The sequence below is a fragment of the Carettochelys insculpta genome, chromosome 22 (assembly GCF_033958435.1).
Source record: "Carettochelys insculpta isolate YL-2023 chromosome 22, ASM3395843v1, whole genome shotgun sequence".
Classification (NCBI taxonomy): domain Eukaryota; kingdom Metazoa; phylum Chordata; order Testudines; family Carettochelyidae; genus Carettochelys; species Carettochelys insculpta.
In genome coordinates this window covers 21,427,658-21,449,137 of record NC_134158.1, presented here as the reverse complement: position 1 = coordinate 21,449,137, position 21,480 = coordinate 21,427,658, and the positions used below count along the sequence as shown (strand labels likewise).

At 65.3% G+C, this 21,480-nt stretch overlaps 1 protein-coding gene across 1 annotated transcript in view; it reads left to right on the top strand.

Moving 5' to 3' along the window:
- RYR1 (ryanodine receptor 1) overlaps nt 1-21,480 on the top strand; it is a 123,555-nt gene that overhangs the window by 56,120 nt on the left and 45,955 nt on the right. Inside the window, 29 exon segments of the mRNA XM_075015975.1 lie at nt 737-869; nt 1,096-1,190; nt 1,406-1,541; nt 4,234-4,420; nt 6,316-6,427; nt 6,520-6,640; nt 7,051-7,220; nt 7,643-7,863; nt 8,543-8,633; nt 9,744-9,884; nt 10,110-10,273; nt 10,578-10,656; nt 11,420-11,509; nt 11,901-12,041; nt 12,837-12,914; nt 13,070-13,145; nt 14,109-14,232; nt 14,565-14,680; nt 15,038-15,105; nt 15,536-15,657; nt 16,045-16,094; nt 16,479-16,539; nt 16,893-17,131; nt 17,428-17,509; nt 17,940-18,070; nt 18,430-18,666; nt 18,669-18,740; nt 19,955-20,195; nt 20,495-20,582. Coding sequence (XP_074872076.1) covers nt 737-869; nt 1,096-1,190; nt 1,406-1,541; nt 4,234-4,420; nt 6,316-6,427; nt 6,520-6,640; nt 7,051-7,220; nt 7,643-7,863; nt 8,543-8,633; nt 9,744-9,884; nt 10,110-10,273; nt 10,578-10,656; nt 11,420-11,509; nt 11,901-12,041; nt 12,837-12,914; nt 13,070-13,145; nt 14,109-14,232; nt 14,565-14,680; nt 15,038-15,105; nt 15,536-15,657; nt 16,045-16,094; nt 16,479-16,539; nt 16,893-17,131; nt 17,428-17,509; nt 17,940-18,070; nt 18,430-18,666; nt 18,669-18,740; nt 19,955-20,195; nt 20,495-20,582 — 3,666 coding nt within the window.

The window sequence follows — 21,480 nt, the reverse complement described above, 5'->3', positions numbered from 1 at the left end:
GGGCCGGAGGAGCCAGCGGTGCTCACCTGCTCTGTCCCCGACGCATCGTCCGTCTCTGGGCTCGTTCTTCATATTGGTGCCCTGTCACGTCTGGCTTGCTCTGTAGATTGCAGGGAGATCAGCCCTAGGAACTGGGTTTGTGTGGTTAGCCTCAGCTCTTCCCACCTGCGCTGACGCGGGGGGCGCGGCTGCATTGCTCGGGAGCAGCAGAGCTGAGGCCAGGCACAGAAAGGAAATGCACGAGCAATGAACGGGGTTACTCCCCACCCTCAGCTGCAGGACACTGGCCAGTCACAGTGTACAAAGTTGTGCAGAGACAGCCGCATCTGGGGGGCAGCAGGAACTGGCTCTACCGGTACCCCGTGCATAGTACTGAGATGCAGCCACCTCTGGGGTGGGGTGTGGGGACTATTTTCACAGGGACCCCTTGCTTAGTGCTGAGATGCAGCCATCTCTGGGGGATGTTTATACAGGGATCCATCTGCCAGTGCTCAGATGTGGCTGCCTCAGAGGTGGGGCGTTTGGAGCTGTTTCTGCAGGGACTCCCCTCCCAGGGCGGAGATGCAGCCAGCTCTGGGGTGGGGTGTAGGGGGCTGTGGAGATAGGAGGCTCTTGTGCCTGCAGTGCCAGGAGTGGGGTTGCAGGGTGACTCAGGGGTGGGGCTGCTGCTGCAGGGCTGGGGGAAGGAGGCAGGGGAACACCCCAGCCCCTCCAACACCCTGTCCTGCCGCCGCAGGAGATTCGCTTCCCCAAGATGGTCACCAGCTGCTGCCGTTTCCTCTGCTACTTCTGCCGCATCAGCCGCCAGAACCAGCGCTCCATGTTCGACCACTTGAGCTACCTGCTGGAGAACAGCGGCATCGGGCTGGGTGAGCCGGGCTGAGCCAGGCGTGCTGCCCAAAGCTGCCAGCAGCACGGGGCTCAGGCAATGTGGGAGGGATGCCCTCTTGTCCAGCAGGGGGCGCAGCGTGGCACACACTCGTGCAAGTGCCAGCTGGTTCCTTTCACGCTGCCCAGCTCACAACTGGGCTGCTTCCTGAGAGCCCAGGTGCTAACCCCTCCCTGCCCCCCGGGCCGGCCCCTCTTCTCCCCTAGGAATGCGGGGCTCTACCCCCTTGGACGTGGCCGCTGCCTCCGTCATCGACAACAATGAGCTGGCCCTGGCGCTGCAGGAGCAGGACTTGGAGAAGGTGGGGGACGGGGGTGCAAGGGGAGGGGGTAGGGAGTACATCTTGCAGGGGGAATCAGGCTGCCCAGGACAGTTACACTCCTGGGGGAGAAGGGGTGTTGGGTGGGGAGTTTGCAGCCAGCTCCCCCAAGGGGGTAAGTGGGCATTGCTTCCCCGAGCTCCGTCAGCCCCTGGCCCTCTCCCTGCAGCCTCAGGGCTGTGCTTTCTGCCCCACAGGTGGTGACGTACCTGGCGGGCTGCGGCCTGCAGAGCTGCCCCATGCTGCTGTCCAAGGGCTACCCCGACATTGGCTGGAACCCCTGCGGGGGGGAGCGGTACCTGGACTTCCTGCGCTTTGCCGTCTTTGTCAATGGTGAGGGAGCGGAGTGGCTGGGACGGGGCTCCCCTGTGACAAGGGGGTGCTGGGTACACTTCCCAGGGCAGCGAGACTGGGGTGCCCCACTCTAAGGTCCCAGGGGCACTTCTGTTCTCCATGCGGGCCAGGAAGTCGTCACACAAGCTGTGCCCTTGGCCCAGGGCTGGGGAACCTTTTCCGGGTTGGGGGCCACAGAGGTAAAAACAACCTCCCGGCCATGGGCCCCCCCTCTGGGAGAGGGTCGGGGGGTGGGTGCAGGAAGGACGCAGGGGTGCTCTGGGTGGGGGATCGGGGGGAGTGGGGCTCTGGGTGCAGGGGCTGCTGGGTAGGGGAGAGGAGTGCACTTAACTTAGCACCCCTGGACGCACATGGCTCTCTGCCCCCCGCCCCAGGCACCGCCCGCCGCCCCCGCCACTCTGATTGGCTGGAATTCTGACCAATCAGAGCAGCGGGATGATACCTCCTGGCAGGCTGCCCAGGCCACTGCTGCTGCTCCTCCCTTCTCCGGAGGGGAACAGCAGCGAGCTGCAGCGGATCCCAGTGCTGCTCCCAGCGCCCGGCACAGCCCACGCTCTGGGTCTGGCCTGGTTTGCCTCAGCCAGCCTGGGGGGCTTGGAACTCTGCACCCCCCCCACCCTGCCGTGGGCCGGATGTGATGGGGGAGCCCCGGGCCTCAGGAGCCGGATCCAGAGAAGCCGCACTCCAAATCCGGAGCGCAGGCCGGGGCTCCCAGGCCTGCTGGACACACTCCGGTTCTGCGGTGCCGCCCCCAGTACCTGCCTTGTGCAAGTGAGGGGCTGTGAAGCCCGTCTCACCACACGGTCCCACGGGAGCAGCCGCCCACCCAGGGCAAGTTGTAACTTAGACCCCGCCAGGAACGGGCTGGGCCTGGCCTGTAGCAGCTCACAGCGAAGGGGTGATTCATACAAAGGAAGAAACAAAGGGCAAGAGCTAAAATTGTTACATCCCACATATACACACCCCGGTGGCACAGCTCTGGTGCAGGCTGGTAGCAGAGGGAGAATGAAGTCGGGTCCCTCGAGTGCATCCGCCGTTAGGATGGGTCGTCTGTCCTTTGCTCGGACTTCAGTGTTGTAAAGTCCCTCGAGAGGAGAGAAGCCGGATTGGAAACAAAATGGAGGGGTCTCCAGGGCCTCGTCTGCACTTGGCCACGTGGAAGGGATCTCGTGGTTCTGGCGGTGGGCAAGCCCAGTGAGAAGATGCAGTTGGTTGCGTGAGCGAATCACCCGTCCGTGCACGACGCGGTGCTTTCCAGGTAGCAGCCACGGCTCCCATGTTGCCCTGAATGTTCACAGGGGAGCTCATCAGGTGTGGACTGGCACCATCTAAGGTGCATTGTCGATCACGTACCGCTATTCGCTCGACTAGAGTCCCTCTGGCTACGTCCACACCAGGGAGTTATTCCGGAGTAGTTTATTCCAGAGTTGTTATTCCAGAGCAACGCGTCTACACGACAGGGAAGCCTCAAAATAAGCGAACCTTGCTCGGAAATAGTGCCTCCACACACAAGAGAACTCTTTTGGATTAGAGCCCCTGGAAGCGCTGCTCTCTAATCCGAAATGCCAGGTGTGCACAGCAGCTTTCTTTCAAAATGAGCTGTTCCAGAATAGCCTATCTCCAAGTAGCCCCTTTCCTGTCTACGCAGCTCCTAGTCTGAAAGGCCTTTGTCAAAAGAGGTGCAGCCCCTCATACAATGAGGTTTGCCAAATTCGAAGTAACGCACCTGCTGTTCTGAAATAATTTCGGGATAATGGTCGTGTTGTGCAGATGCTCACGAAGTACCTTTGAAATAGCAGCCGTTATGCTGAAAAAACTTTGCGGTAGGCTGGCCAAGCCCTCTGTCGAGGTCTCAAAGGTCATGATAGAAACCCCACAGGCAAACACCGCACTCAAAGCAGCAAGGCTGTTTCGAGCACAGTATTTTGTTCTGACTGCCCTTGGTTGCGAGATGGATAGCCGGAAGTTCGAAACAGGCCCGTATTGCCAACTGTGGCATTGTGTGGTCAGCACGCAGTTCAGTCAGTTGTTTCGAGGTCGGCTAGCCCTCGCCCCGGAAGCAGACGCGAAATGCAAGTACAGAGCCAAAGCTCAGAACTCTGAGTACAAAACCGGTACGTACATACAACTGGCATAAACAGAACCAGCAGCAGAAGCTTTTCATAGACGCCTCCCTTGGCCCACTCTGCACAGGGTTTGGTTCGGACCTAGAAGAGTTGTTGCAACAAAGCTCTGTATGTTTCTGTTACAGTCCAATAACATCTCATGCCCCCCGGGTTCAGAGCAGGACAGACTGTTGTGCAAAGACCCCCAGGCTCAGAGCAGGACAGGTCGTGGTGCAAAGACCCCCAGGCTCAGAGCAGGACAGGTCGTGGTGCAAAGACCCCCCAGCTGGGGGAGCCTGGCTAGGATTGAAGTGGTCCAGGAGATGCCACCCTTCCCACCCCTTGGGTACCTGCTCCCTGCGCCTCCCTTGGCAGCAGAAACTCGCAGCCAGGGCTCCCACCTTTATTTCCGGCCTCTTCCCTTGGCAATAGGAGCTCCCAGCCAGGGCCCCCCTCACCCCCAGTAGCTGCCCCTTGTGCCAGGGCTCCCCTTTTCTGCCCCCACCGGGGAAGCTCAGAGCCCCGTGCACCATCCCCTTGGGTCTCACATGGTGCCTCCCCCACAGGTGAGAGCGTGGAGGAGAATGCCAACGTGGTAGTGCGGCTGCTGATCCGCCGGCCCGAGTGCTTCGGGCCTGCCCTGCGCGGGGAGGGCGGCAGCGGGCTGCTGGCTGCCATCGAGGAGGCCATCAAGATCTCAGAGGACCCGGCCCGGGACGGCCCCACGGTTAAGAAGGATCGGCGACGGGAGCTGTGCGTGTGGGCACGGAGTCGCATGGGCAGCATCTAGTGTGTGCACGTGGGCACGAGGGCGGTGTTGCATGCTGTGCCACGGGCGTGCATAGCCTTCGGCGCACACCGGGCGGGGAGGGTGTTTGCGTGGTTCATGCGCTGCGCCTGGGTACATGGACACACGGGTGTGTAGCTCTGTGTGTGCATGTGTGTGTTGCACGGACCCTTGCGGCAATGCATGCACACACATGCCAGGGTGTGTAGCTCACGCTCTGCACGTGCCCAGGCTGGGTGCGCCCTCCCTGGGCGCCCTCTTCCCAGCTAGCTGCATGCACTGGGACAAACGCTGCTGTGCTGCAGAGCCAGAGCCTTGGGTCCCTGTGTGCTACCCCATGCAGCCGCCTGGGCAGGAGTGTGAGACACACCGGTGCCTTTCATGGTCACAGTGATACCCCTGCACGTTCCCCTCTCCTGGCAGCCCCGAAATCGTACCCCCTCTGCTCCCCCTTGTGCCCCACTGGGGTAGGACGGGCTTTCTGGGCACCGCTAGAGAAATCAATCCAGGGTAACTGCTTAGAAACCAGGATACTCACAGCCCCAGGCTGGGATTTCCTTCTCGCTAAAGCAAATCCAACCAGCCACCAAGGCACCTCTGCCAGCCCCACTGGCCAGCCCGGAGCCACACAGGCAAACCCACAAACTTCCCAGCCACTCCACCAGCCCAGCCCAACAACCCCCAAGTCGAGGTGAGCGCGTATTAACCCAGTTTAACCCAACACTGCACCCAAAGGGTCCAGCCCCAGAGCCCGGTCCATATACACCCAAAGCAACACGCTCCCCAGTCCTTTAGATCTGCAGAGCTACGGACCGAGTAACGAAAAAGAACAGGGCTGGGGACAAGACCTGTCACAGCCGTACTTTACACGCGCGTTTCAGTTATTGATGCCGCCAACCCTGTCAACTTGCTGATTCTTGAACGTCCCTGAAAGTTCATTTCAGGTTACTCAGATGCAGGTACTGGAGCAGTGCGGATCTGCCGCTGCCTCCACATGCTGGGACATGGATGCTGGGAGACCCAAAGATTCAAGAGGGACGCTGCCGAGTCCACACCATTGTTCTCTCCTTTGCTCTTGTGTTCAGGGACCAAGGACAAGGCCCCATCTTCTTCCCCTAGTCCCTTGAGGGTCCCCTACCTGCCTCAGGTGGGCTCTGTGGCAAAGTGCCCTTGGATGAATCCCAGGAGATGGTCTCACATCAGCCCAGGTCACCAGGCCAGTGAGCTCCTTTCCATTGACAGGTCCCAAGCATCTGGGCTGTGTGTCCGGGGTCAGATCACCTGGTTTCCACCCTATTGTTCAGCCCAGTGCCCCGGCTGGGGCTGAGTTCACACACACTGTGGGGCTTCGCACTCCAGCGTCTTCTACTCCAGCTGCAGAGCTAAAATCTTTACTTCACCCACGCCTCAGGGACCATCGCACCTCACAAGGCACCTCGCCCTCCCCACGGGGCATTCAGATGGCTTCCAGACCCAATATAACAACCCACTCGTGTGACACCCTCCTGCGTCACCACCGCTGTGTCTGTGCCAACACCCTCAGCACTGCCAAACCCCTGGGCCTGGCCCCCAGCCCTTTCCCGCGTTCCCTGGAAGCTGAGCACTCGGGCGGCCGCCCAGGGGAGATTCCGGGGCTGCCCGGCTGGTTAGCAGCACGCCCCCGGCCGGCCGCGGGTGTGTCTGGTGGGTGCACGTCTGTGCCTGCTTTGGCGTACGGAATAAAATTTATTCTACGTGTGGATGGAAGCCATTAGCCATTAGCGCCCCCATGTGCACGTCCAGCGCCGTGTTCTCCCTCCCTGGTGGGGCTGATGTGTGGCGGGGTCCCCACCCCCTCACTCACGCTCTCTGCCCCCCGCAGGTTCGGGGGCGAGGAGACGCACGAGGAGAACCGGGTGCACCTGGGCAATGCCATCATGTCCTTCTACGCGGCGCTGATCGACCTGCTGGGGCGCTGCGCCCCCGAGATGCATGTAAGCACCTTGCCAGCAAGGGCCGGGGCAGGGGGTCCCCAGGCTCCGGCAGCTGCTGCCAGCTGGGTGATGCCCACGCTCTCGGCCCGCAGCTGATCCAGGCTGGCAAGGGCGAGGCGCTGCGGATCCGGGCCATCCTGCGCTCCCTGGTGCCCCTGGACGATCTCGTCGGAGTCATCAGCCTCCCGCTGCAGATACCCGCCTTTGGCAAGGGTACGGCCTGGCCTTTCCCTGGGGAGTGGGGGTGAGACCTTTCCCCTCTGGGGGGCTGGCTGCCATCCAGCCCAGGCAGAAGGCTGCCCGGTTCATGGAGCCGTGGGGCTTTTCCCTTGTGGGGGCCGGCTCCCATGCAGCATAGGGCTGGGGGACCAGCTGTCCTACGGGGATGGGGAACGGAACATGGGGCCCCAGCTCCCTTCTGGCCTGCGGGGGCCCTGGCTTGATATCACAGGGCAGGGGGCAGTGGGGCAGGGGCAGGACTGGCTGGCTCAGGGCCTGGGAGGCCGGGGAGGCTGAGCCCCCTTTTCCCGTTCTCGGGGCCGGGGGGTGGGACAGCCGCTGGGACCCTGTCCCTCCCCCGCGCCGGGGCTGGCCGAGCAGGTGTGACCCTGTGTGGCCCCCAGATGGAAGCGTGGTCGAGCCCCGGATGTCGGCCAGCTTCGTGCCGGACCACAAGTCGCCCATGGTGCTGTTCCTGGACCGCGTCTACGGCATCGAGAGCCAGGACTTCCTGCTGCACGTGCTGGAGGTCGGCTTCCTGCCCGACATGCGGGCCGCTGCCTCGCTTGACACCGTGAGTGGGGCAGGGCTGGGGAGCAGGGCCAGATCCCCCCAGGGGGGCTGGGCCTTAGGGACGGCTGGCTGGGTTCCCCCCGGGGGGCTGGGCCTTGGGGTGGCTGGCTGAGCTCCCCCCGGGGGGGCTGGGCCATGGGTGTGGCTGCCTGGGCTCCCCCCGGGGGGGCTGGGCCGTGGGTGTGGCTGCCTGGGCTACCCCGGGGTCTGGGCCTTGGGGCGGCTGGCTGGGCTCCCCTGGGGAGGCTGTGGGGCGGCTGGCTGGGCTCCCCTGGGGGGGCCATGGGGCGGCTGGCTGGGCTCTCTCTTACAGGGCTGGGCAGTGGAGCAGGTATCTGGGCTCTCACTCTCAGGGGTGGGGCTGTGGGGCAGCTGGCCAGCCTGGATCCTGCCCCCCTGCACTGACCTGTCCCTTCCCCCCAGGCTGCCTTCAGCACCACAGAGATGGCGCTGGCCCTGAACCGGTACCTGTGCTGTGCCGTGCTGCCCCTCGTCACCAAGTGCGCCCCCCTCTTCGCCGGCACCGAGCACCGCGCCATCATGGTCGACTCCATGCTGCACACCGTCTACCGGCTGTCCCGCGGGCGCTCCCTCACCAAGGCCCAGCGCGACGTCATCGAGGAGTGTCTCATGGCGCTGTGCCGGTGCGCCAGGCGGGCCCCTGGGGCGTGGCCTCAAGCTCCGCGGGTCCCCCTGGGATGTGGGCCGGCCCCTCCCGCCCTCCTCAGCCCCCTGGGGATGTGGGGCTGGGCCCCCCGCGGGACACATGGCCTGGCCCTCATGGCTCCCTCTTGGAATGTGGGGCTGGGCCCCCCTGGGCACATGGGCCCCCGAGCCCCAGGCCATTGTGTCTGACCCCTTCCAGCTCCCAGCCTGAGCCCCTGTTCTGAGCCCAGTTGGGGCCCAGTCCTGGCCCTGCCAGGACATCCCGACCTGATCCTGCCAGACCCAGCTGGAGCGGTGGGATGTGAGGCCTTTCCTCCGTAGAGACCACTGGCTCTGAGCCACAGCCAGCCAGGTCTGTGGCCCAGGGGCCACCATATCCCGAGCTCCCTAGTTGGGTGTGGACCCCCTCCCGCAGTGGAAGCCTGGCCAAGCTGCCTGTCCTGCCTGGGCATCCGTGGCTGTCAGGCTGTCCTGGCAGGACCGGCCATCCCGACCCAGCCACTGCTCCCCTGCCCCAAAGCCTGACGCGTGCTAAGCAGACGCTCTCCTTGTCCCGCGAAGCCGTGTGCCGGGGCACGCCCTGCAGCAGGGGGTTCCGCAGGTCCCCCCCATGTCTCAGGCAGCCCGGCCGGCTGTGAGAGCCACTCTCTGCCACAGGTACATCCGGCCCTCCATGCTGCAGCACCTGCTGCGCCGGCTGGTCTTCGACGTGCCCATCCTCAACGAGTTTGCCAAGATGTCCCTGAAGGTGAGGTCCGGGGGCGCTGCGGCTGCGGCTGCGGCTGCGGCTGCGCTGGTCTGGGTCCCGGCTTGCTGCTCGGGTAGGGGGGTGCCACGTGGGCGGCCGCTGTCAGGGCAGTAGAACCAGGCACAGCGTGACAGCTGCTATCTGGGGCCGGGGTGGGGCCACCCGCCATGTGCCATGGGGAGGAGCCCCACACGGAGATGCTGGCGCTAACGCAGTGCAGGAGGAGGCCGCGATGTGTCTGCAATGCACTGGACCCAGAGCACGGTGGCATGGGACTGGCCAAGGTGCGGGCACAGCTCCCTGGAGGCTGAGCACGTGGGCAGCTGCCCAGGGGAGATTCAGGTGCCCCTCAGCTGATGGGCAGAGTGTGTGCACGGCCAGCAGCGTGTTCCTACTGGGGGTGCGCATCCGCCATGCTGCAGCACACAGAACAAGGCCCATTCTGCATGCGGGCGGGGGAAAGTGAGAAGGAGCCCTGAACACGGGGCCCCAGAACACACCAGCAGCCAGGTCGCAGGGCCCTAGAAAGTGCCAGCATGAGTCTGGCTGTGCCACAGGGCCCGGGCACGCCCCTCCTAGAGCCAGCTGTGCCACGGGGCCCAGGTATGTCCCTTCCCAGAGCCGGCTGTGCCGCGGGGCCCGGGCACGTCCCTTCCCAGAGCCGGCTGTGCCGCGGGGCCCGGGCACGTCCCTTCCAGAGCCGGCTGTGCCGCGGGGCCCGGGCACGTCCCTTCCCAGAGCCGGCTGTGCCACGGGGCCCGGGCATGTCCCTTCCAGAGCCGGCTGTGCCATGGGGCCCGGGCACGTCCCTTCCCAGAGCCGGCTGTGCCGCGGGGCCCGGGCACGTCCCTTCCCAGAGCCGGCTGTGCCGCGGGGCTGGGCTACAATGTCCCATCGACCATGGGGCACACACCAGCAGAGGCTGTTTGGTGGTCTCCCAGCTCGGTGGGTGCCCCAGGTTGGTGCCTGCAGGCAGCAGGGGACACCCCGGTGCCCGGGATGCCAGGGGAGGGAGGTGATGGGCTGTCCCCAGCTCGGGGCGGGATGTCCAGCCCGGGGCAGAGCTGTGACCCACGTGCAGCCCGGTACCTGTACCCGCTCCCCTGCCAGCTCCTGACCAACCACTACGAGCGGTGCTGGAAGTACTACTGCCTGCCCACCGGCTGGGCCAGCTACGGCGTCAGCTCCGAGGAGGAGCTGCACCTCACCCGCAAGCTCTTCTGGGGCATCTTCGACTCCCTGGCCCACAAGGTGGGGGCTGGGCCGGCACGGGAGGGGTTGTGTTAGTGGGGGGAGGGGTGATTGGGGGCAGGACTGGGGGGCTGGGGTCAGGATGGGGGAGGGGTGATTTTGGGACAGGACCAGGGGGCTGGGGGCAGGACGGGGGAGGGGTGATTGGGAACAGGACCAGGGGCCTGGGGGCAGGACAGGGGGCTGGGGGCAGGGCTGGGCCTGCTAACCCCCCAGCCCCTGCAGAAGTTCGACGCGGAGCTGTACAAGCTGGCCATGCCCTGCCTCTGCGCCATTGCTGGCGCCCTCCCGCCCGACTACGTGGACGCCAGCTACTCCTCCAAGACAGAGAAGAAGGCCTCTGTGGACGCCGAGGGCAACTTTGACCCGAAACCTGTTGAGACCCTCAAGTGAGGAGCCTCCCAGCTGTGGTCGTGGGAAGCGGGGGTGGTCCTGGGTTGGCAGAGCCTCCTGCCCCACAGGCTGGGTGAGAGCAGGGATGCCCCCCCACGGCCCTCAGCTCTGCCGATGCCCCTCACTGCTGTCCTGTAGCTCCTGACTGTTCCTGTTCCCACGCTCGTCAGAGCAGGCGCTCCCCTTGGTGAATAGGCCTCGGGGCAGCATCCCTGTGGTTCAGTCTGTGCCCCCCAGAGACTGATGGGGACCCCCAAAGCCAGGTGTACCCCACCCTGAGCACTCCTCCCCCACCCCCAGTGTCATCATCCCTGAGAAGCTGGACACCTTCATCAACAAGTACGCAGAGTACACGCACGAGAGGTGGGCCTTCGACAAGGTACGGGGCCTGCCGCCCAGAATGCACCACTGCCCCTTCCCTCCCGGCCCACAATGCACTGCTGCTTCTTCCCCTCCCGGCTAACAATGCACTGCTTCTCCCACTGGCCCACAATGCACTGCTGCTTCTTCCGCTCCCGGCTAACAATGCACTGCTTCTTCCACTGGCCCACAATGCACTGCTGCTTCTTCCGCTCCCGGCTAACAATGCACTGCTTCTTCCACTGGCCCACAATGCACTGCTGCTTCTTCCGCTCCCGGCTAACAATGCACTGCTTCTTCTACTGGCCCACAATGCACTGCTGCTTCTTCCGCTCCCGGCTAACAATGCACTGCTTCTTCCACTGGCCCACAATGCACTGCTGCTTCTTCCGCTCCCGGCTAACAATGCACTGCTTCTCCCACTGGCCCACAATGCACTGCTGCCCGTTCCAGCAGCACCCAACAATGCCCTGCGTCCCCTACCAGCTCACAATGCACTGCTGACCCCACTGATGCACAAGGCACTGCTGCCCCTCCCCCACCAGATCACAATGCACTGCTTCCTCTGCCAGCCTACACTGCATGGGAGCCCTGCCCCCACTGGCCCCCAGTGTGCTGCTTGCTGTGAACCTTTAGGGCTTCCTGGTTTTGTGATACCCCTGTGTGACCTCCCCACTTTGTGCGAAGTCCCTTGCTATTTCCCAGCCCAGCCCCCGCTGGATGTGACCCCCGACCTCTGTGAGCTCTCCTGGGGCTGTGACTTGGGATCCTTCCTCTGGCAGATCCAGAACAACTGGACCTTTGGGGAGGTGATCGACGAGGAGGCCAAGACACATCCCATGCTGCGCCCCTACAAGACCTTCTCCGAAAAGGTACCTGGCCCTCCCCTGCCCAGCCCTGCCTACTTCCTCCCCAAGACCAGACCCACTAAGCCGAACTCCCGCAGGGCTGCAGGCAGAGATCCTGGGAGGGGGCCCTGCCCACTGCCTCCCCAAGACCAGACCCTCTACCCCACAAGCCGAACTCCCACAGGGCTGCAGGCAGAGATCTAGGGAGGGGGCGGGGTGCCCTGAGCAGATCCCTGGAGTTCTGGTTCACCCATCCCTTCCCAGCTCCCTAGCTGTGTCCAAGGGGATCTCAGCCCCCACCCCAGGGAGGGGCTCCCCCCTGCTCCCCCATCCCTCCACAGCCCTGCCCCGAGCCAGTGTCCAGTGTGGCCCTAGCCCCTGGGTCCCCCTGAGGCCATGCCTGGGCTGTCCGCAGGACAAGGAGATCTACCGCTGGCCCATCAAGGAGTCGCTCAAGGCCATGATCGCCTGGGAGTGGACGGTGGAGAAGCCCCGTGAGGCCGAGGAGGAGAAGAGCGAAAAGAAGAAGACGCGGAAGATCTCCCAGTCGGCCCAAGTGAGAGCAGCGTCGTTCGTGGGGGGCTCAGGACTCCGGGGCTCTGGGTGGGGAGTCGGGGCCAGTAGTCAGAGCAGGCAGCCGGGGGCCTGGGTCCCCGCGGCTGTGCTGGTGGGGCAGAACTCTGAGCGAATGAGCAGCACTTGAATGGGTTTTTAGGGGTACATTGCGTTAAATGACAGAATCACAGAGCCCCGGGGTTGGGAGGGGCCTCGGGGGGTCATCGAGTCTGGCCCCTGCCCAGAGCAGGATCAACTCCAACTAAACCATCCCAGCCAGGGCCTTGGTGGCCGGGACTTAAACACCTCCAGGGACAGAGATTCCACCACCTTTCCAGGCAACACATCTCAGGGCTTCCCCACCCGCTGGGGGAAATAGTTTTTCCTAATATCCAACCTCCCACTCCCCCTCTGCAACTTCAGACCATTGCTGCTTGTTCTGTCTCCTGTCACCACTGAGAACAGTCTCTCGCCACCCCTGGGGAGTGGGGCGGCCTCTAGGGCCAGGATGACCTTCTGAGGGCCAACTCTGCACCCCGGGAGAGACCTGCAGCCCTAGCCCCAGGGCTGCTAGGAGGCTACACAGCACCAGCATTCCCAGATGGAGAGGTGGGAAGGCCAGGCTGCGACTCGGGGGATCCCTGCCAGCAGGTGGGAGCAGTAGAGGGCCCATGACACACAGGCCCAGTGTGGAGGTGTGACTGGGTTTGGGGGATGTGAGGCAGTTGTGGTACAATGGGGGCAGGAGATGAGGAGGCCACAGCCCCTTTGAACTCGCACTCCCCCCCCCTCACAGGCCACGTACGACCCCAGCCACGGCTACAACCCCCAGCCCATCGACCTGTCCGGGGTGACGCTCTCCAGGGAGCTGCAGGTGAGACGAGTTCCTCGGTCCAGATCCTTCACCCCTGGGCCAGCTGGTGTGGGGGTCAGGCTGGGGGCAGGGGGGTCCTGGGTTGGCACAGCTGGGATTGCCCCCCAGTGCCCCATGAGGGGATGAATAGCTCATGCCCCCACCCCTCCCCGCAGGCCATGGCGGAGCAGCTGGCTGAGAACTATCACAACACATGGGGGCGGAAGAAGAAACAGGAACTGGAGGCTAAAGGTGAGTCTCTGTCTGGCTGTCTGTGATGGGGTTCAGGGGTCCCCCTGCACTGCACCCCGTCCGCTGGCAGGAGTGACTCTCACTCAGCAGGTACAACACAAGGTTTATTAGGCAACAGAAGCCCAGTTTCTCACAGAAGCGACAGTACACCAGCCAGAGACAGCCCTTCCGACCCGTCCTGGGGAGGAGACCCCGAGGGGTGCCCCTCTGGGGTGTAGCTTCCCCCTCCTCAGGCTGGCTGCCTTCCAGCTCTCCCTTTTCCTAGCCTCTCACTGCCGCCCCCCATTCAAAACCCAGCTCAGCTCCTCCCTGCTCTTTGTTCAGGCAGAGGTGTTACCTGCCAGTTGTAGCCCCAGGGTCATCCTTAGCCAGTGGGAGCTGCTGCTTGCCTCAGACATCCAGCCTGACTCACACATGCACCCCCCCCCACTCCATTACACTGTCCCACTCCCTGGGAACGTGTGCGCTCCCCTCCTGTCCCTGCCTGGAGCACGTCCCGCCTCCCGCCTGTCCCACCTGGGAGCACGTCCAGCTGCCTGTCGCCCCGCCCTGCACCTGCCCTCCAGCTGCCTGTCCCCCGGGAGCGTGTCCCCTTCCCTGTCTGCCCCCTACCCCTAGGAGAGTGTCCATTCGCCTGCCTGCCTCCCCACCTACCCCTCCAGCCACCTGTCCCCCGGGAGCGTGTCCCCTTCCCTGTCTGCCCCCTACCCCCAGGAGAGTGTCCATTCGCCTGCCTGCCTCCCCACCTACTCCTCCAGCCACCTGTCCCCCGGGAGCGTGTCCCCTTCCCTGTCTGCCCCCTACCCCCAGGAGAGTGTCCCTTTGCCTGTCTGCCTCCCCACCTACCCCTCCAGCCGCCTGTCCCCCGGGAGCGTGTCCCCTTCCCTGTCTGCCCCCTACCCCCAGGAGCTGTGTCCAGCTCCCTCCACCCGGGCTGGGCCTGGCTGACGTCTCTCTCCTCAGGGGGCGGCTCGCACCCGCTGCTGGTGCCCTACGACACGCTGACAGCCAAGGAGAAGGCCCGGGACCGGGAGAAGGCCCAGGAGCTGCTCAAGTTCCTGCAGATGAATGGCTACGCGGTGACCAGGTGGGATCCGGGGGCCCCAGGGCACCGCCCATCAGGATCCATCCCCTCCCTCCCATAGAGCCTGTTGCCTCTGGGGGCGGGACCAGCCTGCCACCTCTTCCCCCAAAGGCTCGGCTTGTCCCCCTCAGTCCATTGCCTGGGGGAGCCGGACCCTCCCCCATCTGTTCCCTCCTGGGGCTGGCGGTGAACCTCCCCATCTGCTCCACCCTGTGGGGTGGGTCCATTTTCCCAGGTGTCCCCCCCTCCGGGGTGAGAGTCCCGGTTCCTCCCTGATCTGCTCCCCTGGGGCGGTGGCTGGAGAGACCGGTGGCCCTGAGCCTGCTGTCCCGCAGGGGGCTGAAGGACATGGAGCTCGACTCGTCCTCCATCGAGAAGCGATTTGCCTACGGCTTCCTGCAGCAGCTGCTCAAGTGGATGGACATTTCGCAGGAGTTCATCGCCCACCTGGGTAGGCACCCGCACGCCCCGGCCCCAGTCCAGGATCCCTTGGCACCTTGAGCAGCTCAGCCACCCTCTGTCTCTCCGGCCAGAGGGGCGCTGGGGTTGTATGTCTGGGTGTTGAAGGAGGGGCTGGGAGCAAAGACATCCGGGTTTGGTGCCCAGACCTGGGACAGGAGTGGGGTGTGAGGGTTAGAGCAGGGGAGCCACACGCCGGGACATCTGTGTTCTCCTGGGTCCCAGCTGCTCGCGAGGGGCTCGGAGGCGTCTGCGCGAATTGGGCAGTGCTGCGTGAATGTGCTAAAGGCTGTATCTCTGCCAGCTCCCGCGGGCGGGTGGGCGCTCACGGGCTCTCATCTCCCTGCAGAGGCCGTGGTGAGCAGCGGGCGGGTGGAGAAGTCGCCCCACGAGCAGGAGATCAAGTTCTTTGCCAAGGTGAATTTGTCCGTCTGCCTCCAGACTAGTCTGAGTCCCTGCAGCCAAAGGGAGGAGGGGCCTGAGCCTTGCCAAGGATTCCGCTCCTGGGGAAAGGACGTCGGAGCCAGGGTGGCGTTAAGTGGGGGAGGCTGGGAAGTCACTGCCTGTGTTACGTTGTGCAGGCTGCCCCGTGTCGGGCCTGGGGGTGCCAGTGTTACCGGCACCAGTGAATAGCACAGGCTCCCCCACCCTACAGCCCCCGTCAGCCGCTGCGCTCCCTTCCCCCATCCCTCTGGCCCCCGTCTGCCACTGCGCTCCCCTCCCCCATCCCTCTGGCCCCCGTCTGCCACTGCGCTCCCCTCCCCCATCCTATGGCCCTCATCTGCCACTGCGCTCCCCTCCCCCATCCTACAGCCCCCATCAAGCACTGCGCTCCCCTCCCCTTCAGATCCTGCTGCCCCTGATCAACCAGTACTTCCACAACCACTGCCTCTACTTCCTGTCCACGCCGGCCAAGGTGCTGGGCAGCGGGGGCCACGCCTCCAACAAGGAGAAGGAGATGATCACCAGGTGAGTGGGAAGTGACGTGGGCGATCCCTTGGGCGGGGGAACACCCGGGCAGCGTCTGTTTGCAGCCTGGCCCCAGGTGCCCCCTCCGCCCTGTGACAGCCGGAGGGTTAACCCCCCCCTCAGCCCACCTTCGCGTGGGCACTGCCAGCTGCAGGCGTGGGGCGCTGCTGGTGCTGCTTCCTCACTCCTGACCCACAGGCCAGGGCTCCCCTCCCCCATCTCCACCAGCGTCCCATCCTTCCTGCAGCCCCTGGATCCCCCCACCGTACCCCTGTGCTGTTGGGGGGGGATGAGCACCCCATTGACCCCCCGCTTCTCTGCCTCCCATCTCTACCCCATGCACACGTGTCCTCTGCAGTGTCTCTCTCTCCCCATCTCTCCCTTCAGCCTTTTCTGCAAGCTCGCAGCCCTGGTCAGGCACCGGGTCTCTCTGTTTGGTAAGCGCCCGTTGGCCCCGGGGGCTGGGCTCTCCTGGGGGGTGGGGCAGATCTGGCTGTGCCTGTTGCCGAGCCCTGAGCCAAGCCCGTAGCAGGACATCTGTCACCTAGTCCCGACTGCCCTGGGCTTCTTGAGGGACATCTTTCCCCCACCCCCAGCTCCTCTCTCTTCCTCCTCGTCCCCGTGGCACTGCTCCTCCTGTCCCAGCTGCTGGCCTGGCCCTCTTGCCTTTCCCTGCCTCTTATGCCGTGGCCCCCCCTTGTCCCAGTGTGCGCTGGGCCCAGCCCTCTGGCGGAGCAGGTGTCTCTTGGTCCCCCTGCCACGGACACCCCGACTCCTGCCTCCCTGTCCCCAGCGGGCTCCTGAGCAGGTCTGTCCTCCAGGCACCGACGCCGCGGCTGTGGTGAATTGCCTGCACATATTGGCTCGCTCCTTGGACGCCAGGTGAGCTGCTGGGGCTGGGTCCTTACCTGGCCCAGCTGGTGGGGGCCCTTCCCTGAGCCCAAGAGGGAGCAAGCTAAGGAAATGGGGGAGATTTCCCCAGCCACAGAGTGCCCAGAAGTAGGGACCTCCACCTGGGGTGGGGCTGGTTCCACAGGAATTCCTCGCCTGGTGTGGAGATGCAGCCACCTCTGGGGTGGGACACAGCCGCCTCCCCCAGAATGGGGACGCAGCCCTCTGGGGCGGAGCGTGTGGCTGGTTACAAAGGTCCCCCTGCGCAGCGTCGGGAGACGGTCCCTTTGGGGCGGGACACGGGGCTGGATGGGAGCGGAGCTGACGCAGCGACGCCGCGGCAGGACGGTGATGAAGTCGGGGCCGGAGATCGTCAAGGCCGGGCTGCGCTCGTTCTTCGAGAGCGCCTCGGAGGACATTGAGAAGATGGTGGAGAACCTCAAGCTGGGCAAGGTCTCGCAGTCCCGCACCCAGGTGAAGGGCGTGGCCCAGAACATCAACTACGCCACGGTGGCCCTGCTTCCTGTGCTCACCTCCCTCTTCGAGCACATCGCCCAGCACCAGTTCGGGGACGACGTCATCCGTAAGGGCCGGCCGGGGGGCAGGGGAACAGGGGTCCAGGCTGGCGCCGGGGGGAGGGAGGGAGGGAAGTGCAGGAGCTGAGGGCGGCCAGGGTGGGGCGCCGCAGAGGGAGGGGGAGGGGCTGGGGCTGGCCCCTAGTGGTAGCACTGAGAGCCCTGCCCCCCACCCCCAGCTGCAGGGTGGGTCCCCATGGCGACTCACTGCCCCAGTGCGGGCCGGGGGGCGGCTCTGAGATGAGAGCCGGGGACCGTGGGAAAGCGACACCCGCCCTGACCTGCCCACCCGCTCCCCTCCCAGTGGACGACGTGCAGGTCTCCTGCTACCGGACGCTCTGCAGCATCTACTCCCTGGGCACCACCAGGAACCCCTATGTTGAGCGGTGAGCTGGGCGCGGGACGGGGGCACAAGCAGCGGGCTCCAGGGGGTTGGGCTGGAGTGAGGGGCACAGCCTGGTGACGGAGCCGGGGGCGTTGGGGGGAGGGCAAAGGGGGCGATGGAGCCAGGGGGTTGGGGGGAGGGCACAGGGGATGATGGAGCTGCAGGTTGGGGGGAGGGCACAGGGGATGAGGGAGCTGGAGGGGGGGTTGGGGGGAGGGTACAGAGGGCGATGGAGCCAGGGGGTTGGGGGGAGGGCGCAGGGGATGAAGGAGCCGGGGGGTTGCAGGGAGGGCGCAGGGGGCGAGGGAGCTGGGGGGGTTGGGGCGAGGGCGCAGGGGGCGAGGGAGCCGGGGAGGTTGGGGGGAGGGCACAGGGGGCAAGGGAGCTGCAGGCTGGGGGCAGCCTCCGGCTGAAGCATGTCAACCCCCCAGGCAGCGCCCCGCCCTGGGCGAGTGCCTGGCCCGGCTGGCAGCCGCAATGCCCGTGGCCTTTCTGGAGCCTCACCTGAACATGCACAACCCCTTCTCCGTCTACACCACCAAGTCACCGCGGGAGCGCGCCAGTGAGTGCCCCCCCCCGCCCCCCCAGCCTGTCCATGCACCGCACCCCCCAGACACAGGGGCACTGCCCCCCGCAGCCTGTCCATGCACCATCCCCCCCAGACACAGGGGCACCGCCGACCCCGGCCTGTCCATGCACCGTCCCCCCCCAGACACAGGGGCACTGCCCCACGGCCTGTGGTGTGCGGCGTGTCCTTGGCAAGGGCCCCACAGCCCCCTGGGTCCCCAAAGGACTCCCCACTTCCTGGTTGCCCCCCCTGCTGGGGCTGGGGGATTCCGGGGGGCGTCCCGTGGGGTTTCCCATCTCAACGTGCCCATCCCTGGGGCTGGCCGCTGTGCTCACAGCTGCCCCCCCCAACAGTCCTGGGGCTGCCCAGCTGCGTGGAGGAGATGTGCCCTGACATCCCGGAGCTGGCCCGGCTGATGAAGGAGATCAGTGGGCTGGCGGAGTCAGGCGCCCGCTACACCGAGATGCCGCACGTCATCGAGGTGACGCTGCCGATGCTCTGCAACTACCTGCCCCGCTGGTGGGAGCGGGGCCCCGAGACGCGGCCCCAGGGGCCCTGGTGCACCGAGGTCACCTCCGAGCACCTCAACACGCTGCTGGGCAACATCCTGCGCATCATCGTCAACAACCTGGGCATCGACGAGGCCTCCTGGATGAAGAGGCTGGCGGGTACTGGGGGGTACCGGGGGCACTGGGGGGGCTCTGGGGAGTACTGGGGGGTTCAGGGAGGCACTGGTGAGTAGTGGGGGAGTTCAGGGGGGGCACTGGCAGGTGCTGGGAGGCTCGGGGGGGCACTGTCGGGTACCAGAGGGGGCTCTGGGGGGCACTGGTGGGTACCAGAGGGTTCAGGGGGGCACTGGCAGGTGCTGGGAGGCTCTGGGGGGCACTGGTAGGTACTGTTAGGTTCTGGGGGGCACTGGCAGGTACCAGAGGGGGCTCTGGGGGCACTGGTGGGTACCAGAGGGTTCAGGGGGGCACTGGCAGGTGCTGGGAGGCTCTGGGGGGCACTGGTGGGTACCAGGGGGCTCTGGGGGGCACTGGCGGGTACTGTTAGGGTCTGGGGGGCACTGGCGGGTACCGGGGGTGGCCCACTCAGGGAGGTCGGGGGATGGGCACAGGCCCAGGTTGTCTCTGTCCCTGGCCCATGGCAGGGGATTGGCTGGCTTGGAGAGGGGGGATGGCACCTTTACCTTCTGGGGCACTTGCTCCAGTATAACCTTGGTGCTGGTTTGAGGGGTGGGGAACGGGGCATGGAGCCATTTCACTCTAGGGGGGGCTGGCTTCCATCTGGCACCGGGGAGGGGTGGGCTTGTCGGGGAGGCTGTGGTCTGGCCAGGGGGGCGGGCTGGTTGGGGGTGGGGCGTTGGTCTGGCTGGGGGGGCGGGGGGCTGTGGTCTGAACAGGGGGGTGGGCTGGTCAGGGGTAGGGGGCTGGTCGGGGGTGAGGTGCTGGTCTGGCGGGGGGGACTGCTTGTCTGGTCAGGGGGGCAGGCTGGTCGGCGGTGGGGCGCTGGTCAGGGGGCTCTGGTCTGGCGGGGGGGGGGGGGGGGCGCTGGTCGGGGGTGGGGCACTGGGTTGGTCGGAGGTGGGGTGCTGGTCTGGCCAGGGGGCTCTGGTCTGAACGGGGGTGGCGCTAGTCTGGGCGGGGGGCTCTGGTCTGAACGGGGCGGGCGCTGGTCTGGCCGGGGGGCTCTGGTCTGAACGGGGGTGGCGCTAGTCTGGCCGGGGGGGCGGGGGGTGCTGGTCTGGCCGGGGGGGGGGCGGGCTGGTCGGGGGTGGGGCACTGGTCTGGCCGGGGGGGCAGGGGGCTCTGGTCTGGCAGGGGGGTGGCAGGGAAGGAGGGAGGTGATCTCCGCCCAACCCTGGACCCTGCCCCGCAGTCTTTGCCCAGCCCATTGTCAGCAAGGCGCGGCCCGAGCTGCTGCGCTCTCACTTCATCCCCACCATGGCGAAGCTGCAGAAGCGGGCGGGGAAGGTGGTGGCGGAGGAGGAGCAGCTGCGGCTGGAGGCCAAGGCCGAGTCGGAGGACGCGGAGCTGCTGATCCGCGACGAGTTCTCGGTGCTCTGCCGGGACCTGTACGCGCTCTACCCACTGCTCATCCGCTATGTGGACAACAACAGGTGGGCGGAGCCCCGCTGGCCGAACCAGGGCAGCGGGCGGGGTCTGCTGCAAGTGCCACAGGAAGGGGAGTGGCCTGTGAGAGCCACAGCAGGGGGTGTGGCCTGCTGCAAGTGCCACAGAAGGGGGCAGGGCCTGATCCAGGACAGCCACGCCCCCCATAGCTCCTGCAGCTCCAGCTGTTTGTAGCAGGGTCCCTGGTTCGAATCCTGCCGGAGCTTGGAGCCCCCGTGGTGCAAGGGGCCCTGTTAGTGCCAGGTGAGGACTGGGCACCTGCTCACGGTTCCTCGTTGGCCCACAGGGCCAAGTGGCTGACGGAGCCCAACTCAGATGCTGAGGAGCTGTTCCGCATGGTGGGCGAAGTCTTCATCTACTGGTCCAAGTCGCATGTAAGTGGGGGCGGTGGGAGGTGCTGGTGCAGGCCTGTGAGCAGGACGGAGGGGAGAGTCATAAAGGAGCTTCTCGGGATACTGCTGGGAGGGTTAAATCAGGACAAGTTTTAGAGACAGGGCTACGTACGGCTCAAGCCCGGCAGGAAGGGAACCAGTAAGGCACCGAACCAGGCGCACAGAGCAAGAAGCTGTCCCTGTCGACACCGGCTTCTCCTGTGCCACAGCTGGGACCCTCCGTACCCAGGCGAGAGGTGATGACAACCAGTCTCACCTGCTCGGATCAGGGTCTTCCAATGCCAAAGGAGCAGCCACAGTCCCTGGTCAGTGTGTACCTCAGATCTGACCCCCAAGGGCTCGCTGGGCCCGTCCGTCCTTCTGAATCGAACAGCTCCAGGTTTATGAATAGCGAGAGGGAAAGCGAAGGTGGCAGTTGAAATTGCTGAAGGAATCAGACGACGCAGACCAATTGCAAGGCCTCAGTGCAGGCCTGGGGCAGAGGTGGAATAAGCAGCTGGCTCAAAACACGTCTCTGCAATGCAGCCTCTGGTAGGACGGGGCATCAGGCCTGGCAGCCTCAGTTCCTGGCAGAGGTGCTCCAGGAGTGACGAGCCGGAATGGAGACGAGGATGGAGGAACCTCTGGGGCCGGCTTTATTCCCTTGCCCGGGTGGAGGGAATCCCATTGTTTCATTGTCACGTGAGCGTCGTCGGTCCACACGACTCCGCCCTTTCGGTAGCAGCCGCTGCTCTGAACGTTCATGGCAGAGTTCCTCGCACGTGGGAGGTGCCCTGGCAGCAAAGCGCTGCTGTTCCCTTGCATCCTTTCTCAGGCCGTGGGCCAACCGTGCTGAGGTCGCCCAGGAGCAAACATTTGTAGTACAAGTCCACAGCCACAC